Source organism: Aulonocara sp. 'chitande type north' Nkhata Bay, linkage group LG8 (genome assembly GCF_057382095.1).
Source record: "Aulonocara sp. 'chitande type north' Nkhata Bay isolate Kocher_YH1m ecotype deep benthic linkage group LG8, A_spYH_male_GT1.1, whole genome shotgun sequence".
Lineage (NCBI taxonomy): Eukaryota > Metazoa > Chordata > Actinopteri > Cichliformes > Cichlidae > Aulonocara > Aulonocara sp. 'chitande type north' Nkhata Bay.
In genome coordinates this window covers 20,233,064-20,252,834 of record NC_141351.1, presented here as the reverse complement: position 1 = coordinate 20,252,834, position 19,771 = coordinate 20,233,064, and the positions used below count along the sequence as shown (strand labels likewise).

General features: G+C 40.5%; 1 protein-coding gene across 1 annotated transcript; it reads right to left on the bottom strand.

The window, feature by feature from the left end:
* Positions 1-12,340: 12,340 nt before the first annotated feature.
* LOC147323672 (E3 SUMO-protein ligase ZBED1-like) lies at positions 12,341-14,701 on the bottom strand. The gene is made up of 2 exons (XM_086304898.1): positions 13,680-14,701; positions 12,341-13,128 (listed from the first exon to the last, which is right to left on the bottom strand). Exons 1-2 carry the CDS (start codon positions 14,521-14,523, stop codon positions 12,341-12,343), a joined length of 1,632 nt encoding a protein of 543 aa, XP_086161024.1. The 5' UTR covers positions 14,524-14,701.
* Between the last annotated feature and the right edge of the window lie 5,070 nt (positions 14,702-19,771).

The window sequence follows — 19,771 nt, the reverse complement described above, 5'->3', positions numbered from 1 at the left end:
CCGGTGTCCTGAAGGTTTTAGATGTGTTGTTGATCCAACAACACATCTATAAATTACCTTATATAGGTAAGCACGTATTTAAATTGACGTTATTAGCAAGTAATATGAAATTGAAGATTATACCTCTGCAAAATACTGTTTTAGTTTAAAACAAATTAAACCAGTTACTTTTAGCATTGACCAAAATATGTAAGAAAATAAACAAGGAATTTAAATGGCTTTGCAAGTTAAATTGATAAAAAAGATTCTCCGGCTTTGTGGCCAAATCTGAGATATTTAGCTTTATTTTACCACTACATTTTTAAAGTTAAAATTAGGTGTGAATCATTGTTTTCTCTTTGTGGTATCAGGGGTATAGATGCTCCATATATGACTGACACATCCTGTTATTTGTTGTGTTCCAGTTTGGTTGCTCAGCGCAACAAAGGACCCCTGCTGCAACACAATTAAAAACACTACTTATTCAAATATAGGAGCGTTAATACTTGGAAATATTTCAGTAAATTTACCAAAAAGCAACAGTAAATCTTAAGTCTGAATTCGTTCCACTGGTACAGCCTCAGATGGAAAAGAACATTTTTCAATGCAATTACACTTCCCATACCAATTTGTATTTGCTGAACACACCAAATGGGCCTCGTCATGATTTCCAGTCCCCCGAGGAACACGTGGGCTGTAATGAGTGGAACATAGCAGAAATCCCTGCCGAATGCTCGCTGTGATGTAGTGGCAAATAAAAAGGTGGGCAAGCAGTGTCTCTTTCCTGTCAGTCACAGACATCCTCTTGGGACGATAAAGACGGATATAAAAATGTGTATCGTGGGCGGTTCTGCATTACTTCAGTGTATAAAAACTTGGCTTTCAGTAAGACAAGTGAGGCCTTGTATTAGTTGGGTTATATATGAAGACTCATCCACAGATAAAAAAAATATTTGCGGTGGCTGAACTGACATTAATGTATGGCAGCGTGATGGTGTCCAACCAATGGTAAAGATGTGACTCAGACATTATTAGTCATAAATATCAGCTAATACCACTGTGGGAGTGGTGTATGCTTCTGGCATTGCGCTTCTATTAAGCCACCCAACCTCAATGGAAAACGTATCACATCAAGTAAACAGAAGTCCATGTCATATGATGGAGTACAAACAGAGCCATCAGTAAGCAATTGAAGCTAAGCAGCATGTGGTTTTCATACCAAGCCCATTTCCCTGTCCTGAAGCAGGTAGTGACTTGCTTCTCATCAGAAAATCATCGTTGATATTTACAAGTCTGGAGCTGGGTAATTGCTCAGCTGGAGCACTGAAAGACATGCTAGAGAGGAAGGCAAACAGGATGTGGTGTGAGTGACAGAAAAAAATACTTTGAAAAAGCCCCAGTCGGGCAGGTTTAAGTGGAGCATGTATTTTTGGCGTACACCCAGGTTGTCCCCTGAATCTAAGCCACCTGTATTAACTCGCGACTAACCTGATTAACCTGTTCATGGATCCGACTGATGCAGATACAAGAATGATAGATTTCTGGGCTAGCAGCCAAGCGAGCCATCTTGAAGGAAATGGTTTGTGTAATTAACGGAGAAGCTCAGCAGAATGACAGGGGGTAATTGTTGAGTTTGCAGATGATCTCATATTGTCATCGAGGGTGCCTCCTGGGCTGTTATGGGTACAGGCTGCTGCTGCTTTGGGTTTTGGGATGGGAACAGACACCTGGCAGCACTAGACACGCGAACCCCTGTTGACTCTTCCCATTCATCACCTCCTCTAGATTCAACTCCCCCTTCCCCCCACCCTTCCTGTCCCTTGACACTATACCTCCAAAGCAGTTTACTATGTGGTGTGTTTGATCATATTAGCTTCAAGCTGCTGCAAAACAAATGCACAATATCCAAACAACCTTGTCAGAATGGCTAGAAACATGGCAGAGGAGCTGGGTGGGGGGTATTAAAAATTTAGTTGTCTGCCTTGCTCGCAGCATGGAGCAGCCCTTTGGAAAAGAAAGGAAATGGAAACTTGGTGGATCTTAGACATTGTCTTTTGCCGTACCTTATCATAGGCCTGCATCCTGATATTTAATTCGGGTTTCGACTCACCCAAGATAGCTATTTACTGTGAGAAAACTGTTTTTGTCACTTAGCTCTACTGAGATACAGGGAGTGCAGAATTATTAGGCAAGTTGTATTTTTGAGGAATAATTTTATTATTGAACAACAACCATGTTCTCAATGAACCCAAAAAACTCATTAATATCAAAGCTGAATGTTTCTGGAAGTAGTTTTTAGTTTGTTTTTAGTTTTAGCTATTTTAGGGGAATATCTGTGTGTGCAGGTGACTATTACTGTGCATAATTATTAGGCAACTTAACAAAAAACAAATATATACCCATTTCAATTATTTATTTTCACCAGTGAAACCAATATAACATCTCCACATTCACAAATATACATCTCTGACATTCAAAAACAAAACAAAAACAAATCAGCGACCAATATAGCCACCTTTCTTTGCAAGGACACTCAAAAGCCTGCCATCCATGGATTCTGTCAGTGTTTTGATCTGTTCACCATCAACATTGCGTGCAGCAGCAACCACAGCCTCCCAGACACTGTTCAGAGAGGTGTACTGTTTTCCCTCCTTGTAAATCTCACATTTGATGATGGACCACAGGTTCTCAATGGGGTTCAGATCAGGTGAACAAGGTGGCCATGTCATTAGTTTTTCTTCTTTTATACCCTTTCTTGCCAGCCACGCTGTGGAGTACTTGGACGCGTGTGACGGAGCATTGTCCTGCATGGAAATCATGTTTTTCTTGAAGGATGCAGACTTCTTCCTGTACCACTGCTTGAAGAAGGTGTCTTCCAGAAACTGGCAGTAGGACTGGGAGTTGAGCTTGACTCCATCCTCAACCCGAAAAGGCCCCACAAGCTCATCTTTGATGATACCAGCCCAAACCAGTACTCCACCTCCACCTTGCTGGCGTCTGAGTCGGACTGGAGCTCTCTGCCCTTTACCAATCCAGCCACGGGCCCATCCATCTGGCCCATCAAGACTCACTCTCATTTCATCAGTCCATAAAACCTTAGAAAAACCAGTCTTGAGATATTTCTTGGCCCAGTCTTGACGTTTCAGCTTGTGTGTCTTGTTCAGTGGTGGTCGTCTTTCAGCCTTTCTTACCTTGGCCATGTCTCTGAGTATTGCACACCTTGTGCTTTTGGGCACTCCAGTGATGTTGCAGCTCTGAAATATGGCCAAACTGGTGGCAAGTGGCATCTTGGCAGCTGCACGCTTGACTTATCTCAGTTCATGGGCAGTTATTTGGCGCCTTGGTTTTTCCACACGCTTCTTGCGACCCTGTTGACTATTTTGAATGAAACGCTTGATTGTTCGATGATCACGCTTCAGAAGCTTTGCAATTTTGAGACTGCTGCATCCCTCTGCAAGATATCTCACTATTTTTGACTTTTCTGAGCCTGTCAAGTCCTTCTTTTGACCCATTTTGCCAAAGGAAAGGGCGTTGCCTAATAATTATGCACACCTGATATAGGGTGTTGATGTCATTAGACCACACCCCTTCTCATTACAGAGATGCACATCACCTAATATGCTTAATTGGTAGTAGGCTTTCGAGCCTATACAGCTTGGAGTAAGACAACATGCATGAAGAGGATGATGTGGACAAAATACTCATTTGCCTAATAATTCTGCACTCCCTGTATGACTATTTGGATATTTGGAGGGTTTTCTTAACTAACGCCTTGAGACACTGGTCCACGTGTAGAATTATATTTAGCTTTCCAGAAATATGAATCCAGTGGCAGGTCTCCACAGGTTTCCTTTATCAGTGACCAAAGCCAGAACTTGAGTTGAGTTGGGTAACACCCTCATATTTTTTGACATTTAACAGTGCCAATTTAACAGTGCCAACCACTGAGAGGCTGTATTTCAGTATCAGACCTTGTTTTACATCCTGTGTGGGGATAATTGAGTTTTTAAAGGTTTGTGTAAAAATCAGAAGCCAAAGCCAACAAACCCGAATAACGCTGAAAAAGTGGCCTTATTTTGGCAATCTGCACAGACCAGGCTTCTGGTCATCTGCCTTTTCTGATGCCAGTGGATAAGTGTTGTTCAAGGTTCTTTATTCATCACATGCATAGTTATACAGGTATAACACACAGTGAAATGTAACCTGACACGCTCCTCGACTTGTGCAAAAAGGGGGGGGGGGCAAAAAATGAGTAAAAAATCTAAAAAGGTACATAGTCAGAGCAGAGCGGTCAGGAAGGCGTCTGGATGTGGCCGCGCCATCTTGTGTTGTGCGGGGAAGCATGGGTGTGGGAAGCTAGGCTAAGTCTTTAGGCAGTCAGTTGCCCTGCTAATTCTGTTTTCCAATGGTCTCTTGCCAATAGCTTGAGCTACTGTTCGTTATACAGTTTCTTTCATGGTGGCCCAAGGATAAACTGGACATTACACTAGCCGACTAGCCCATTTGAGGTACAAAGTAGGCTGGGGGCTTGCCGGTTAGCATGCTAACCTCTATTGACTGCTATTTATTCCGCATATAATAAAGACGATTTCAGGTTGTTTTAATGTTTTAAGCTATTGTACCATTAATACAAACACTAGACCTGGATCCAGTTTTAACGGACTGTGGAAAACCTTTAATGATCCTGCATTTTAAATTGCTGATATATTCCTCTATTGTTACCATGCTGCTGTTTACCAGTTTTGGCTATACGGTTATAACTGACTGTGATGTTGCACAGCCTGAATTAATTTAGCTTTTTATAGTAAATATTATATTGGGTTGGAAACTAGAATGAGTGACATTGAGCAATAAAAATAGAAATAGCATACAGTAAATTTAGACACACATCCACACGTGTCAGTGGAATTAAGCAGGAGAAGAAGATAAAAAAGAGTGTGCTTACATCTAAAAAGGCTGCACTGTCTCAGTGGAATTCCCCACAGTCTACAAAACCGCAGTAGAGATCAAAAGTGACCTACTGAAAAATATACTTCACTCAGTTTTCACTGGGATTTTGCAGTCATTTATTTTATTAATTTTTCTTTTCTGTGCTGGATACTGAGCTTCAATCTCGATTTTACTCATAATGACATCTGATGGTTTATTAACTCTTTCAGAAAACAGAGAGTGGATTTCAATTGGATATAAGGTCTGCAAAATGCCAAATACAGTGCTGCATCTGAGGCCGCCGATGATCAAGGCTTTCCTCCCCTCACCTAGCGCCCCTCCTCCTCGTCCACTGCTTCCTCTGTCTGACAGATGTCAGACATGCTGCAACAGGCTCAGTCCCAGAGATGTTACAGTGAGAGGAAACTGAGGGATCAAGAGGTATATCACAGGTATGAAGGGAGATTAGCCCTTGGACAGAAGTCAGTGCTAGTTTACATGCAGGTAATGACCGTTTAAAAAAAAAAAAAAAAAAAAAAAAAAAAAAAGGTGGTTGGATTGGGCTCCTATGCTTTTCGGGATCGATTTTCTCATATTAGTCAGTTATCCTTTACCTATATTGACCTTAAAGCCACAATCAGATTTTTGGCTTTGGCTTATACTCTTTTTCATAACCAATACAGTGAAGTTGGATATTGACTCACTGGAAACTCTAGAATCACGACAAATGAAATGCAGAATTTTGCAAAAGTAATCAAAATACAGTGACTGAAGAGTAAGAGATTGGGATGGATAGCATTATGGATTTGTGTTTTCTACCGCACTCATTTATGAATGCAGGTTCATCTTTGTTCTATCATGTAACAAAGAACAGTATGCTATACAAGTTTAAACCCACCCTTCAGGTCACATTAATCCCCTGCTGGCTCTATAGATGTATCTCTATTGCCAGCAGACGCAGAAAGCAGCAAGCTGCCTCACGCACCTGTCTGTCTCAAGATTGCCAAGAGGGGGGTTATTTCTTTTTTTTTTTCCTCTTTTTTTGAATTAGGAAAGGTAAAGGCAGAGTAGAAGGCAGGTGGGTTCCACTGATTAAAGAGAATGAATAAAACAACTGTATGTAAGACAGATGTTTTGACTGGTGCTGATACACCTGTGAGAGCTGCCTCAGTACCAGCGATCAGTACTGCTAGTGTTTTTCTTATTTTTTTCATGGCATCTGGATTTTCTGATTGTATTTGATTTTTTACAGTCTTTTGCGGTCCATTCTGACTCCTCCTCAGAGTCGGCTGCAAAGCGCAGAAAGCTGCTTTTGCTTTGTTACCTTTTAAACACTTTATAGCCATTACCCCATATTAGCTCTAGCATACCACTCAAGTCCATAAGTAATGCTGTTTTTATGTTAGGTTGTAGATTTATACATGATGCAGGCTTGCTGCCTATGCAGTAGTTGGTGCTGCTTTCTGTATCTGTATAATGTGATCCTAAAAAACAAATAAACAAAAGCACTTCATCTGAATTTTCTTTCGTGTCTGTAGCCTGTGTGTGAGTAAATGGTACCCAAATGAAAAAAATAAGGAATATATGAAACAAAACACATTTTACAACTTGTAAATCCTAAACATATGTTTATGAATTTGGCAGACTTTATACATGAATGCCAGGAGCTCTAGTTCACCAACTACTCACTGAGCAGTGGTGAAACCTGAAGAAGTTTTTTACAAACAGGTCATTCGCCTTGGAATACAAATCAATCCATTTTAAAGGGTGCAACTTTTATGTTTGGAGAAAACAGTTGCAATTTGTGATTAGCTGGTGAGTGTGGATGGGAGAAAAGCTGACATCGGACAAGAACATTTGCAGTTTGGTTTTTGGTGCAGCACTGTATGCATCTTTGGCTATAGACAGCTGGCAACCTTCAGCACCCACAGACTAACCAGTCGGGTGTAGACATTATTCCCTAGTTACCTAGTGGATTTTAAACTGAAATAAAAAATTTAGTGTATTGAAGACAAATGACTGACTTTAGAAGAGTTGAGTTTGTTGAGTGATTTCAGTTGAAAGCATTACTTGATTATAGGATTGACAGACCTGCAGAGATTTAGATAATTCTTTCAGCCATTGTGCAAAAAAGAGAAACATTTGCTGTTTAATTTTCTCAAAGTGCTGCTTTTCTATTTTAGATCATTGCAAATTGAATATCTTTGGGCTTTGTGTAATATGCAGTGACAGCAGATATAACAGACTACTCTAATACATCTTGACATTGTTGTGCCTGCCTCTTTTCCCGCTTAATGTCATGCTGCTCCTCTGTTTAACATGCCTGGCGTGTCTGGGGTGGGGGTATACATATGTCCTCCACATGGTTTTGCTTGTTGCGTTTCACCTCGCCCTTTGCATCATCGAGCTTCTGATTAAAAACACCACAGGGTAGATGTGGATTACATGAGAAAAATACATTAATTAATTAAAACAAAAGCCATTTTAAGTGGGACGTGCTAATTAAATGCCATAAGAAGTCTCGCATTAATTATGTAGTCTTGTCACATTCTCTAGCATATGATTGAGTGATGGTTCACGGGGACACATGATCTTTTTTGGTGAGATTTGCTGAGATTATAAGATGCAGAAAGTAAAGAAAAATAGGTTACCATCCAAAGCAATGAGGCTGTTTACCAGTCTACGGTACACGCCAGTGCAGCGCATCCCTCGTGTGTATTTGTTTGCATGAACACATCACTTGCAAGTGCCAGTTCCAATCCGTTGTGCACACTACATGATGAACTACGTGAGAGGGTGTTATCAAGCAGGAGACAGTGCTGTGTGTATGTGTATTTTGATTACTGCACCACCCCCCTGCTGAGACACTTAAATGTGGTCAGACACACGCCGACTGATGGCCATCAATAATGCACATGGAGGGAGGATCCAGCAACCCATGTTATCATCAGGGACTATTGGTCTGTCCCTGCTGGAAGCCTCCATCTCAACAGACGGATGGCTTCAATTTTCTATCTGATGAGGGAGAAAAGTAGGAAAAAAAAACTTTCATTGCCAGACTAGACTGGCTGAAGTCTATGAATGAGTATCATCATTCCATCTAATACATGATTATTAACATTAGGGGGAAAATGGGTCCTTGTAATGGTTAAAGCATTTGCTGACAGATGAGGCAATACCTCAAAGTTTATCACTAGGGGTCCTAGCCCAGCTGTTAGCATGATAATGTATGGGAGAGAAGGATTCTGTGAAAGTGGGGAGGCGAAGAGACAAAGTCAGAAGTGTGGTGTTGATTTGTTTGTGTTTAGAGCAAAGAAAATCGAAAGCGATCAGGACATCACTTAAGCTTCAGTGGCTCTTATATCTAATGGTTATCATTCTGTCATCAGGAATTACTCAGTTTGTCAAGTGTCAAAGAAAATGGAAATAATATGAAAGGAGATTTTGGAAGTGGAAATCGTGGCTGATTTATATCTTATGAAAGATATTTCTCTTCTTTGTCAAAGCCGACTGCAGTTGCAACGTTGGGTATGTGTGTGCATCAAAGAACAGAGGAAAAATGTGGGCATAGCTGTGTGGGCACGTGCATGTGTGCACAATATCGTTTTCACATGTGGCTGCAATGGCATCACCACAACCTCTGCCTCAAGGAGAGCATTTCATCTTTGTTTAGGTGATGTCACATTCAGACTTCAATGGTGGTACTTCCACAAAAGCAAAGTGAATGGCTACCACTCTTTAGTCTGGAAGCCATTGGCTTTCCACTTCCTTCTGCCGGTCCATGACCAACAGCCCACTCACAGCCCTAATCAAGCCCTGATGAGTGGCCCAGCCTACCGCCCAGCATTTCTACATGGCAGAAGGGGCTGTTTGAGGTGGTTAGCTGGTGATGGAGGTGGTGGAAACTCCTTTGCCGCCATGCGTTCCCAATCCTGGCATGGAAATGGGCCCCATTTGAGGTTTTCCTTCGGAGACGTGCGGACAAAGCAGACGCAGTGCAAGCGTGTGTGGTAAGATGCCCAGTGAGAGAAGAATGGAGACGTATCACGAGCAATTTTTCCTGCATATATTCAACCTTTCCTTAATGGCTATTACAACAATTGCCTGCATCACCGTTTGAGCGTCACTTACAGTTTTAGGGTCGCTACATTAGTGTAATAAATTTATTCATAGCTGTCTCTCAGCCCCGGGGGCTGGTGGGCATCCTCTTTAATAAGGCGCTGACATCTGTCTGCAGAGATTGCCCACTGAGCATCATCTCGCACAAATGGGGGCCAGAGACCCGGAGTGTGTGTGTCTGTGTGCCTGTCATTGTGTCTCCAAACAACACATATACTCGGGGTGTAATTTTTGGCTACATGCCATCAATGCACCAGGAACACGGAAATGAAATGAACACATTAGCTCAAGTCATTGAGCAGTCTCCCACCCATAAGCAGTTGTACCTGTGTGTAGCGCCTTGTTCACACATGTGCCCACTGATTCTTCCCATGGTACTGAATTCTAATACATTTTTTGCTCCATCACACACACGTTACTTGACATCAACAAGTAATTTGAAACATGCAATCACTTCATTACATGCTAGACTGTATTTCTTCTTTTTTCCATCCCCCATCTTTCCACTGCTTCTTCCTGCCATTATAATTGCATTGAAACTGCAAGCAGCATTTCCGAGCAGACACTTGTAGGCTATATGTGAAGTGCACAGATAAAAGGCAATTCTTCATCCCCCTATATCATTAGTTACCATTCTGATCAAACTGCAAGGGTCATGGATAGTTCGCCAGACTAAATTTACCTACTCCAGTTTTGAACCCATGTTCAAACGTTTCAGTTTTTTGTCCTCTAGGCAATAAGTTCTTCATGGTTGTTCAAAGACATACACGCAGACGCATATACACACAGAAACGGAATGAGGATTATGCGTTTGATTGTATCTTCATCACAGAGAATCAAATCATGTCATTGTGCATGTGTAAGTGCGACAGCTGATATGCAAAAGGAAACCAGCAAAAGTGTAACATCTTAAGGAGAAAAGAAACCGATACTGGTTAGCGGTAACGCTGCATTCAGAGTCAGAAATGTCTGCTAGCATTTGCTGTATTAATATTTAACTATTGCGGTGATGTTAAAGTTTGTTACAGTTTTATAACTTTGAAAGTTTCCATATGGAAAAGAAGCTGAAACAAAGCTCGCAGTCAGTGTTTATGTTTTATACATACTGCATGTCTCAAAGATTTATGTCTCATACTGTGATTTACACAGGAGTGTGGTTCCTTTCACATTTTTCTCTTGCAACATAATGTTTACTTGATTTATGTATAATTCTTATAATTATGCTGCATGAGAAAAATGTGAAAGGGCACACTTTCCTATGTAAATCATAGCAGAAATAAATGTCTTGTAAGACTTGTACATAAAACATAAACACTTAGTAGGAGAAGGAAATGGGGAGTTCTTACCCTCGTTTTTTTCACACGTGGTTCGCAAGCTCCTGTCTAGCTAAAGTAAAAAAAAAAAAATGAGGCTGGAAGCATTTAACCTTTTTAAATAAATAAATAAAATTATTTTATTTTTTATTATAAAATAGGAAAAAAAGTTTGTGCTCTTTTCAAAAAGTTTTTTGAGACAATTTTCATGTGGAATAGCATAGAACATATTAAACCCCATCTTAAGGTCTTTAACACATAATTTTTTTGGTCAAAAATGACCTTTATTACAAATGTATTTTGTATTCTCTTGGTTTCTATTGGATTTAATGATAACAGCCAATGAATCAGGCCAATAAATGTATTAAAGTCAATGTTATACACATTTATTGTGTGATGATGTGCTGACGTTCACACAGAGCATCAGAATAAGAAAGAGAGGGGATTTAAGTCACTTTGAATGTGGCACTGTTCTGTTTTGGTGATCCATCTCTAGGATTTGGTCTGACAAAAAGAAAACATCTAGTAAGTGGCAGTTCTCTGGGTAGAAATGCCCTTTTGATGTCAGAAGTCAGGAGAGAATTGCCAAAACTCTTCAGGTTTATAAAGTAACAGTAATTCACCTTGAAGCAGTTGGCTACAGCAGCAGAAGACCGTACCAGGTGCCTCTGCTGTCAGCTAAGAACAGGAAACTGAGGCTACAATTCACACAAGCGCAGCAAAATTACAGAAGACTGGAAAAATGTTGGAAAAATGCAAGGACTAAAATGGTTATGATGGTTGCTGAGTAGTCTAGTAAGGCTACTGCGAGGTATAATGTTAATTACAACATGCTAACTTAAGCATTTTTGTAATGTTAGCCACTGCAACCAATTTCAAATCTGGAGCATTGTTAATTTTAAAACGGCAGGATATATTTGCCTTATAGAAACCTTTCTGGCTGGCTGTTGATGTGGGGGATATTTTTTTTGGCACACTTTGAACCCCTTAAAAAAACCTGAATATTGTTGCAGACCATGGCCATCCCTTTATGATGACAGTGACAGTCACAACGCTCATCTTAAACTGGTTTCTTGAACATGAGAATGATTAATCTGCACTCAAATGGCCTCCACAGTTACCAGATCTCAATCCAACGTAGCATCTTTGGTATGTGGTGGAATGAGAGAGTCACGTCAGGGATGTGCAGTTGGCACTAGAGCTGGGCGATATGGACCAAAATTCATATCTCGATATTTTTTAGCTGGATGGCGATATAAGATATATATCTCGATATTTTTTTAATCCCATAAAGTAAGAACAAAAAGAGAGTTCTTGGTCAAAGGTACTTGTCCCAGATGTCACACATGTAACTTTTATTAAGATACAACTGTAGATGTACACGAAAAAATTGTCAAAAATAAATTGTCAGCATTTATTAAATAATAATGCTCCATTTTTTTTCTTTTCATACATAACAAAAAGCTAAAAATTGTAAACTAAATGTAAAATGTAAACTAAAAAGATGCAGATCTAAAATAACAAAGGCATCTTGCTCTTTAAAAAGTGCTTACATTGAATTAAAGTTTTCTAAAGTGCTTCTTTGTGTGTATTGCTGAACAATCATCTGGTACTTTGTGCAAAAAACCAAACATGTAAACAGATTGAATGAAATTAACAAAATTACATTCTTTGGTCAGTGGGTCTTTGTGCAAATCTCCAATGACAATAACAATATAGAAAGAACACAAACAAGCAAGGCCAACAACTGTACAGCTTACAGATTTTGTGCCAGGAAAACTAATCTGTCAACATTATCAGGCTTCAACGATGCCCTGTGGCAGGTTACAATGTTTCCACTGCAACTAAAAATCCTTTCAGAAGGGGAGCTGGTAGCTGGCGCACAAAGATATTTCTTGGCCAGGAGGCTCAGTGCTGGAAAGGCAACTTCATGTTCCTTCCGCCATTTGAGAGGGTCAGCATCACTCTCTACACAAACTGACAACAGGTAGCTAGAAAATTCATTTTCGATTGCTTCCCTTTTTGTGAAACCAGTGTTGGTGGCTGTGCTGTGCTGGAAGAAGCTTGCCAGTGATCTCTTTTTTTTTAGCTGTGTGTCCTACTGCTGCTTCTTCTTGGTCTGCAGACTCAGGCACGGCTGGATCAGTCAGCTCAGACAAACACGTACCCTGATAGCTGAGCAGAGACTCTGCCTCCAAGATGAGTTTATGTTTTAGTGCATTAATCTTCTCACTAGGGATGTATTTCGCCCTGAACCGTGGATCCACAAAAGAAGCCATGTCCAACAGGTCACTGGTGGATGGATCTGCATATTTATTGTTGAGGTAATCCACAATGCGGGTCTTGATGGATTTACACAGCTCACTATCCTCCTTTCCAGGTGCCAGGAGACTAGTGTTAAACAGGTGTAGCACAGGTCTGACATAGGACAGGGTCACATACTTCTCTCCTGAAAGTGCATCAGTGAAGTCCTGACAGGGTTTGAGAGCTTTCTGAACTGCTTCCAGGACCTCTATGTCCTGCCAAGTAGGGACTAGAGGTCTGGTTTTCATGTCGACAGAGAGGACTTTAGAAAGTGCTCTTTCCTGCTCCAGAACTCTCTCTATCATGAGAAGCCTTGATCCCCAGCGAGTTGTTGCCTCTGTGAGTAGCTGGTGACTTGGAAGACCCAGCTGTATTTGCACTTCAGCCAGCTCTCTTCTCTTCCTCCAGCTGTAGGAGAAGCTGCTGACGACTTTCTTACACAGAGAAATAGCCCGGGTAATGCGGGCATCATCCATAGCATGTCCTGTGACACACAAAATACAAACTTTTAAAATCACTTTAATTGTTATGTTAAGATGCAAATCACTCAAAGGCAAATTAACATCCATCTCAGTTGTATAGAATGTGATGCATAAGACTTAACAATATTTGCAAAATGTGTCGTGTATTGTATAACCTAGAAATGGTTCTAGTTAAACTATCTTGGTAAAATCACCAGATCACCAAATGATTAGAACATGTTTTTTTTTCGTTTTTTTTACACCTTTTAATCTCACTATGTATTTAAAAATGTATCCCTGTCTTGTCTCAGCTGTGGTCCTCATTTAGTGTCACAACTCAATCTAATACAAAGACAAATACACCCCAATACGTTTATTGGATTTAATAGGGATAGTTTATTTATTTGTTCAACTAACTTTCGATTTCTAAGTGATAGATGTATATGCTGGCTATGACTTATAAAAATATTTGTCTTGTGGTCCATAGGCATGTTTAGCTCTACAAGAGACTCTATACACTTTTCATTTATTAGCGTTTTTTTTTCCAAATCAAAAAATTCAGTATTGCACTTACCAATGGCCAGATGAAGCCTGTGACCAAAACACTGGATCCTCGACCACTTGTTCAGTTGAACCGCCTTGACAATATTAGCCCCGTTGTCAGTTGTTATAGCAACCAGTCCCGTCGGGTTGAGCTTCCAGGTTTTGAGCACATCCTGCAGGGCTTCAGCTATATGCTCTCCGGTGTGGTCTTGAGGAAAGTAGCTGGTCTGGAGACAGGCAGTTTTCAGTTCCCAGTCTTCCATGAAATGTATAGTCACACTCATATATGGCTCGCATGTCCTGCTGGACCACATGTCGGTTGTCAGTGCGAAGTGAGACACTTTGGTGAGCTGGGCAGCGAGACTCTGTCTAACATCAGTATACATTTTTGGCAGTGCTTCTCTGGTGAAGTATTTCCGGCTAGGTAACTGGTATCTTCGGTCAAGAGTTTTTAGCAGCTGTATAAAGCCCTCTTGTTCCACAGTTGAGATGGGGACCATGTCTTTAGCAATATGATAGGCCACTGCTTTAGTAATTTCCCCCCACTTCTCACTTTTTGTATCATATGGCACAGCACGAGTATATGAGTGTTGTAAGGTGGTCTGTTTCACGGCAGGAACCTCGGAAGACTTTGCGGTCTGGGCTACAGCACGCAATTTCACACACTCTTCATACTGCACTTTATGGCGCAGTTGTAAATGGTGGTAAAGATTAGTGGTGCTCGAACCTTTCGTTGCGACGCTTTTTCGACATTCTCTACAGAATACATTATTCTGCTGCTCATCTGACACTTTGAACCCGAACCATCTCCAAATAATTGAGCCATTGGTTTTCTTTTTTCCGACGAGCTCCTCTTCGCTAGCTCCTGTGTCCATCTTGTTGCCAACTGGAGGTTTAGCGATGGGGGAGGGGGTTTGTGTTCAGTGAGGGTGAGAGGCGGGGCAAACAAACCCAGACGAGAGAGAGGCAAAATAGCGGCTCCACAAGTGTAATTATAACGCAACATAGACTATATCGATATAAACGATATTGTCACAGCTTATGTCTTGTATAAAAATATATCGATATTTTTTAAAAAATCGATATATCGCCCAGCACTAGTTGGCACTGCACATCCCTGCAGAATTAAGGCACTTCTGAAGGAAAAGGGGCACCAGCAAAGGGTATCTAAGAAAGCGACAGATGAGTTTGTATGCTATTTATGTTATCAGTATGTTCACAACCTGTTTGGCCTTTGCTTGCCTATCTCGTCTCTAATATGTATTTTAAATAGAGAATTCATTCAAATTCTAATAATGAAAAACAAAAACAATACATGAATGAGACCCAAAAATCTGCTCTATGGCTTTGCTGGAAAACACTTTGGCATATTTCAACCACTACTTTTTGATGCCTTCAGCATTACAGTTATAAGTGATGTTACGAAACCAGCAGCAAGAAGCATGAGCTTTTCCCAATGGAATGCAGGTCATGTGGTATAAATGCGGAGGTCCTAGTCACATTTTTAGTAGCCTGATAAAATTTTAATGTGCTTTTTGAAGATCTCAGAAATCATGTAAATAAGGAAAAAAAATGGAATTACACAGTCTATATATACATGATATAAAAATGAAAGTGACAAGTGAGAGTCTGGGAGCAAACTTGGAAAGGACACAAGGGAGACCATGCTAACCTCAACGCTGCTAAAGTTCATGTGCTTTTTAATAAGTGCCAATAAAATCAAACAGTCAGACTGGTGATATAATGCCTTCCATTCAATTGTCCTTCAGCAAGGCTAAAAAGGTGAAGGGTAGATAAAGGGTGGGGGTGTTTTTTTTCCTCTTTCTTTTTATGTTTTTATAGGTGTCACATGGTGCAATTGTAATGTGCATCAAAGAAACCCTGGAAACCCAACCAACGAGCAAATATATGTTGCCATGCATATTTTACAGCTGCTAGAGAGTGCATACGGCTTACAAGGGTGTAAGTGGTGAGAAGACACTGTAGAGGTGCCTTGTGCTTTTTTTTTTTTTCTTCTTTTCATCCAGAGTGTTGGCAAAAATCACTCTGGAAGAAAGTGAGGACATTAGTAAAAAGAGGAGGAATGGGAAATGGGGTTTAGAGGAGAGACTCTTCAGAACATTTTCCCTCCTTGGTACCATATTCTGTGTGAGTGTCAGTGTGAGTGGTGCTTTTCCACGCTGGTTACTGCACTCTTCAGGTTGACTTATCCCTCTTGAAGCATGTGAGATTGGGGAGGATGGGGGGTAGGCATCAGGTGGAGAGAAAGATAGAAGCAATTGATGCAGAGGTGGGTGGTAATTACAAACATTACTGTCATGGCAGGGTTATCTGTCCATCTTTTCTGCTCTTCTGTTATTTTTTTTTCTTGTTCATTCTGGCGAGTGTTACGAAGCAAAATTACACTGGCAGCCAATTAAAGGGCCCTTCCTGTCTCTCTGATAAGAGGGCTATTAATATTGCAGCAATAGTTGACACTTAACCGGCGATGAATGGCTGTTGATGAGCACAGAAAGTTTATCGACTCGTCCGTGGGCTCAAACTCTTTCTTAGTAAAAAGAGAGAATTAACTGATACCACAAGGGGCTAAGCTCCCGGCATCTTATCAGCTGATTACTCTAAAACCATCAAGTATATTTTCATTGGAAAAAGAGGAAAGAGTTGATTCTTCTGTGAAATATAAAAATAGCTCCGGGCGAACAGTGTAAAAGCTCAGTCATAAATTATAACAACCGTGTTGAGGTTTTTTTAATCTCATCTCTCGTTCAAATAGCTGGTTTGAGGCACTGTGTGTGTGACTATGTACTTTTGTGAAGGATTTTCCCTCCCTCCAGGAATGGACAGGATTTTTCAACACACTGCCTCCTTGAAGACTTCTTTTTTTCTCAAACACTTTTCCCTGGTTTGGTCTGTGCCAAAGAGGAAGGGTGTGTAGGAGAGTGTATAGCTCCACAAGAACTGGGTACATGCCAAATCCTACCGGCACAATAAAGAAAAGTAATATTGCTCATATTGTGTTTGACAGACATGGTGACTTTAAACATATTTTCTTTGATTTTGTAGACTTTATTTAAAATTCCCCTAGTATATAACTGTAATTAGGTGAAACACTTAATCGTAAAACTAAGTTTTGTTTGTTTGCTTACTGATGCATTTCAGGCACAAGTACCCACATAGCAAAATTGGTATGGCCCAGATCTGGCCCACACAATGGGCTTACACATGGCCCGCATACCGCAAAGACTATCGGCCCTTTGGTGGCCCGGATCTGGTTTGCCAGAGGTGGCCCACACATGGGCCAGCACAAGGCGAGTTGCAGACACACTGCTGGCCCTGTGCTGGCCCTGATGTCAGCCTAATGTGTACCTTAATCAAGCCATGTAATAACAACATGTGCCGGAACATGATAGCCTCCTGAGCTACAGCTACCCGCTGGCAAACATGAGTAAACCATCACTTGGTTTGGATAATGTGTACACTCACAAACCTGTCAAACCTGCATTTGAAACATTGGCTACCATAGCAGTATAGTATTCCAACATGGCATTTGGGTCTTCTAACTAAAATAGGAAAATAAATAGCACCATCATTGCCGGACCTGGCCCACATCTGGTTGACATACACTCTGCCATGACACCAGTCACTCAGAAGTGCCAGCTTGATGCCGATCCAGGGAAGACCTGTTTTCTATGAGCCTGGGCCACATACACCAAACCACAATTGGGCCAGATGTGGCATGCCATCATATAAATAGTGCCATCTATGCCAGGCATGGCCCATATCTGAATGACATACCACTTACCATGCCAGAAGTCAGCCAGCAATGCCGGCTTGATACCAGAACCGGGCCAGACCTGTCTGCTATGTGGGTAGTCTGTGGAAATTCTGGTGACCTTGGCACAAATCCTGAAAAGATGGACAGAACCGCTGTAATGTCAGTGTCATGTGGACTTCCGTTTTTGAGCATTTTTGCCATCACCATGCTGAATCCAGAAGATGACTTTATTTTGGAGCTAGAAGCGATTATAAGAGAGGGGGGTGCTTAGTCATCATGTATTGCTAGAGTGTACTTAGACAGCATGGCTGCCTTAAATAGTACTACTTAGCAAGTATCTCTTTCTAACATCAGTCTAAATGCCTAATAAAAAACTGTGACCACAGAATCCTTTGGCAGTCTATCCGTACAGTTAACAGCACCTCATGTTGCAATACTGGGTAAAAGTCTTGAGCACCCTGTCATATCTTCATATTTTTCTTCCAAAGAGCCAGACTTTCTTGTAATTTAAAAAAAACGCTCTTGAGCTTTTTCACTAATTTTCAGTCCAGTGATTGTACCTGACGGATGTTTTTTTTTTTTTTTTTTTTTTTTTTGGAACCCCTTAACACCAAGCTATAAATCATTCAACCATACAAACAAAGGCGCCTAACTCGAGGGATGAACCAGTGTTGTGACTACACAAAACAGGCAGTCTGTTGGGGAAAAACATATAATTTGTTCCCATTTCTTTAGTTGGATCTATACAAAATGACAATGGTAACACAGTCCAAGTGGCATAACATAGTGTTTTTTTTGTACAGACTTGACATATCTCAGACTGATGTGTAGTGTGTCCTTAAAAATTAGGAAGAAGTGTCATGTCTAAAAAACTTTTGTGGATAGGCAGTATCTGAAAGTCATGTGATTAAGAAAAGACCTGATACAGAACCCTTATCAGTCATGGATTGGCCTCCCCAGAGCATAGCCCTCAACTTTATTGGGTTTATCTTTACAGACAACAAAATGCAGACAACTTTCAAGGGAGAGGCTTTGGGATGTCCTTCAAGAAGTACTTATCGAAATTCCAAGAAAGCTTGCCTAAGAGTTCAAGAATAAAGGTGGTCAAACCAAATGATTGACTTTTAAGCTTGTTAGATTTGACCAAAAAAACAATACTTTTTCCTTTTATACTGTATTTTCATTTATTTTTGTAGATGCTTCAAAGTGTGGCTCAAGACGTTTGCACAACACTAAAGTACAAAGGCCACTCCACACAATCGCAGTTCAATAATTCCTAGTGCTGACACGTCCACCAGACTGTGCTGGCACTATAACTGTATAAGGCCTTATTATAATTATACCTCCTTATACAATTTAAACAGAATACTTGCAGCTTCAGCAATCAGCATTTCATCTCCATTTTAAGGGGAAGTATTATACAATATGAGGCCTACTTTTATTCATTCGTTACTGTCATTGTGTCTTTTGGTTATGATGACTTACTCAGCTGCTGGAGTGCAGGGAATGAAAATTCAGATAAGTCAAACGTAATCTAATACATACATGCATACATACATTTATCTGGCTTTGGCTAAATGCCTTATTCTGAGGTGAAGGCAAAATGTGAAACATTACAAAATACAAGCCTGTGTTATGTATGTGCTCTCCATCTTATCATAGTAATTTAAAAATCAAGTAGATAGACCTGCATAAATAAACTGAAACACAACATTTGGGTTGAGTTTGAGATGAAAAATATTCATGTTGGTGAGCAGTTTTTGCAGTTTGGATCATAATTTTGAAGCTCAGTTTAGTTTTTCTTAAGGTTAACTATCCAGGAATGAGATTTATTTCTAACCTGCCTGAGTGAGTGATTGTTGCCCTGCTGGTCCTGTTCTTAAGGATTTTGCTGGGTTCTTATGTCAGCCATAGATTGTGTATAAAGAATGGCCAGTCTCCAGGGTTGAAAAGTAAAGTCAGTGTGAAGGTCTTTTAACCTGCATTCTTTCTAGTGTCCAGCAAACCAATATATTATCCTTCAGTATATGTGCTAGTCTTAGTTTAACTTTTAATCCCTCAAACAATATATTTTTTGTTGAAAGACACCACTGAACATCCTAATATGGTAACTCTGATGTATTTCATGCAAAAATTATGCTCCACTTCTACCGTGACTAAAGTAAAAGCTAAAATGCCTTCTCAAAACCTCCAAAAATAAACAGAAACTGTGACTCTAACCTGCTGCCTTGGAGAATAACACAGAATCGACCCTTTTTGAAGCGATAGAGAAGGAATACAGCTAAATATAAATGATTTCGGGACGCAATGCAGGACCCAGCTTGTTATGATAGAAGGTATTTAAAACC

Bases quoted from the DNA above. Each gene is read 5' to 3' on its own strand.
- LOC147323672 (XM_086304898.1), bottom strand. From the start codon at position 14,523: ATGGACACAGGAGCTAGCGAAGAGGAGCTCGTCGGAAAAAAGAAAACC. The intron at 13,129-13,679 runs GTAAGTGCAATA...TGTGTGTCACAG, and splicing joins CAGGCTTCATCTGGCCATTG to GACATGCTATGGATGATGCC.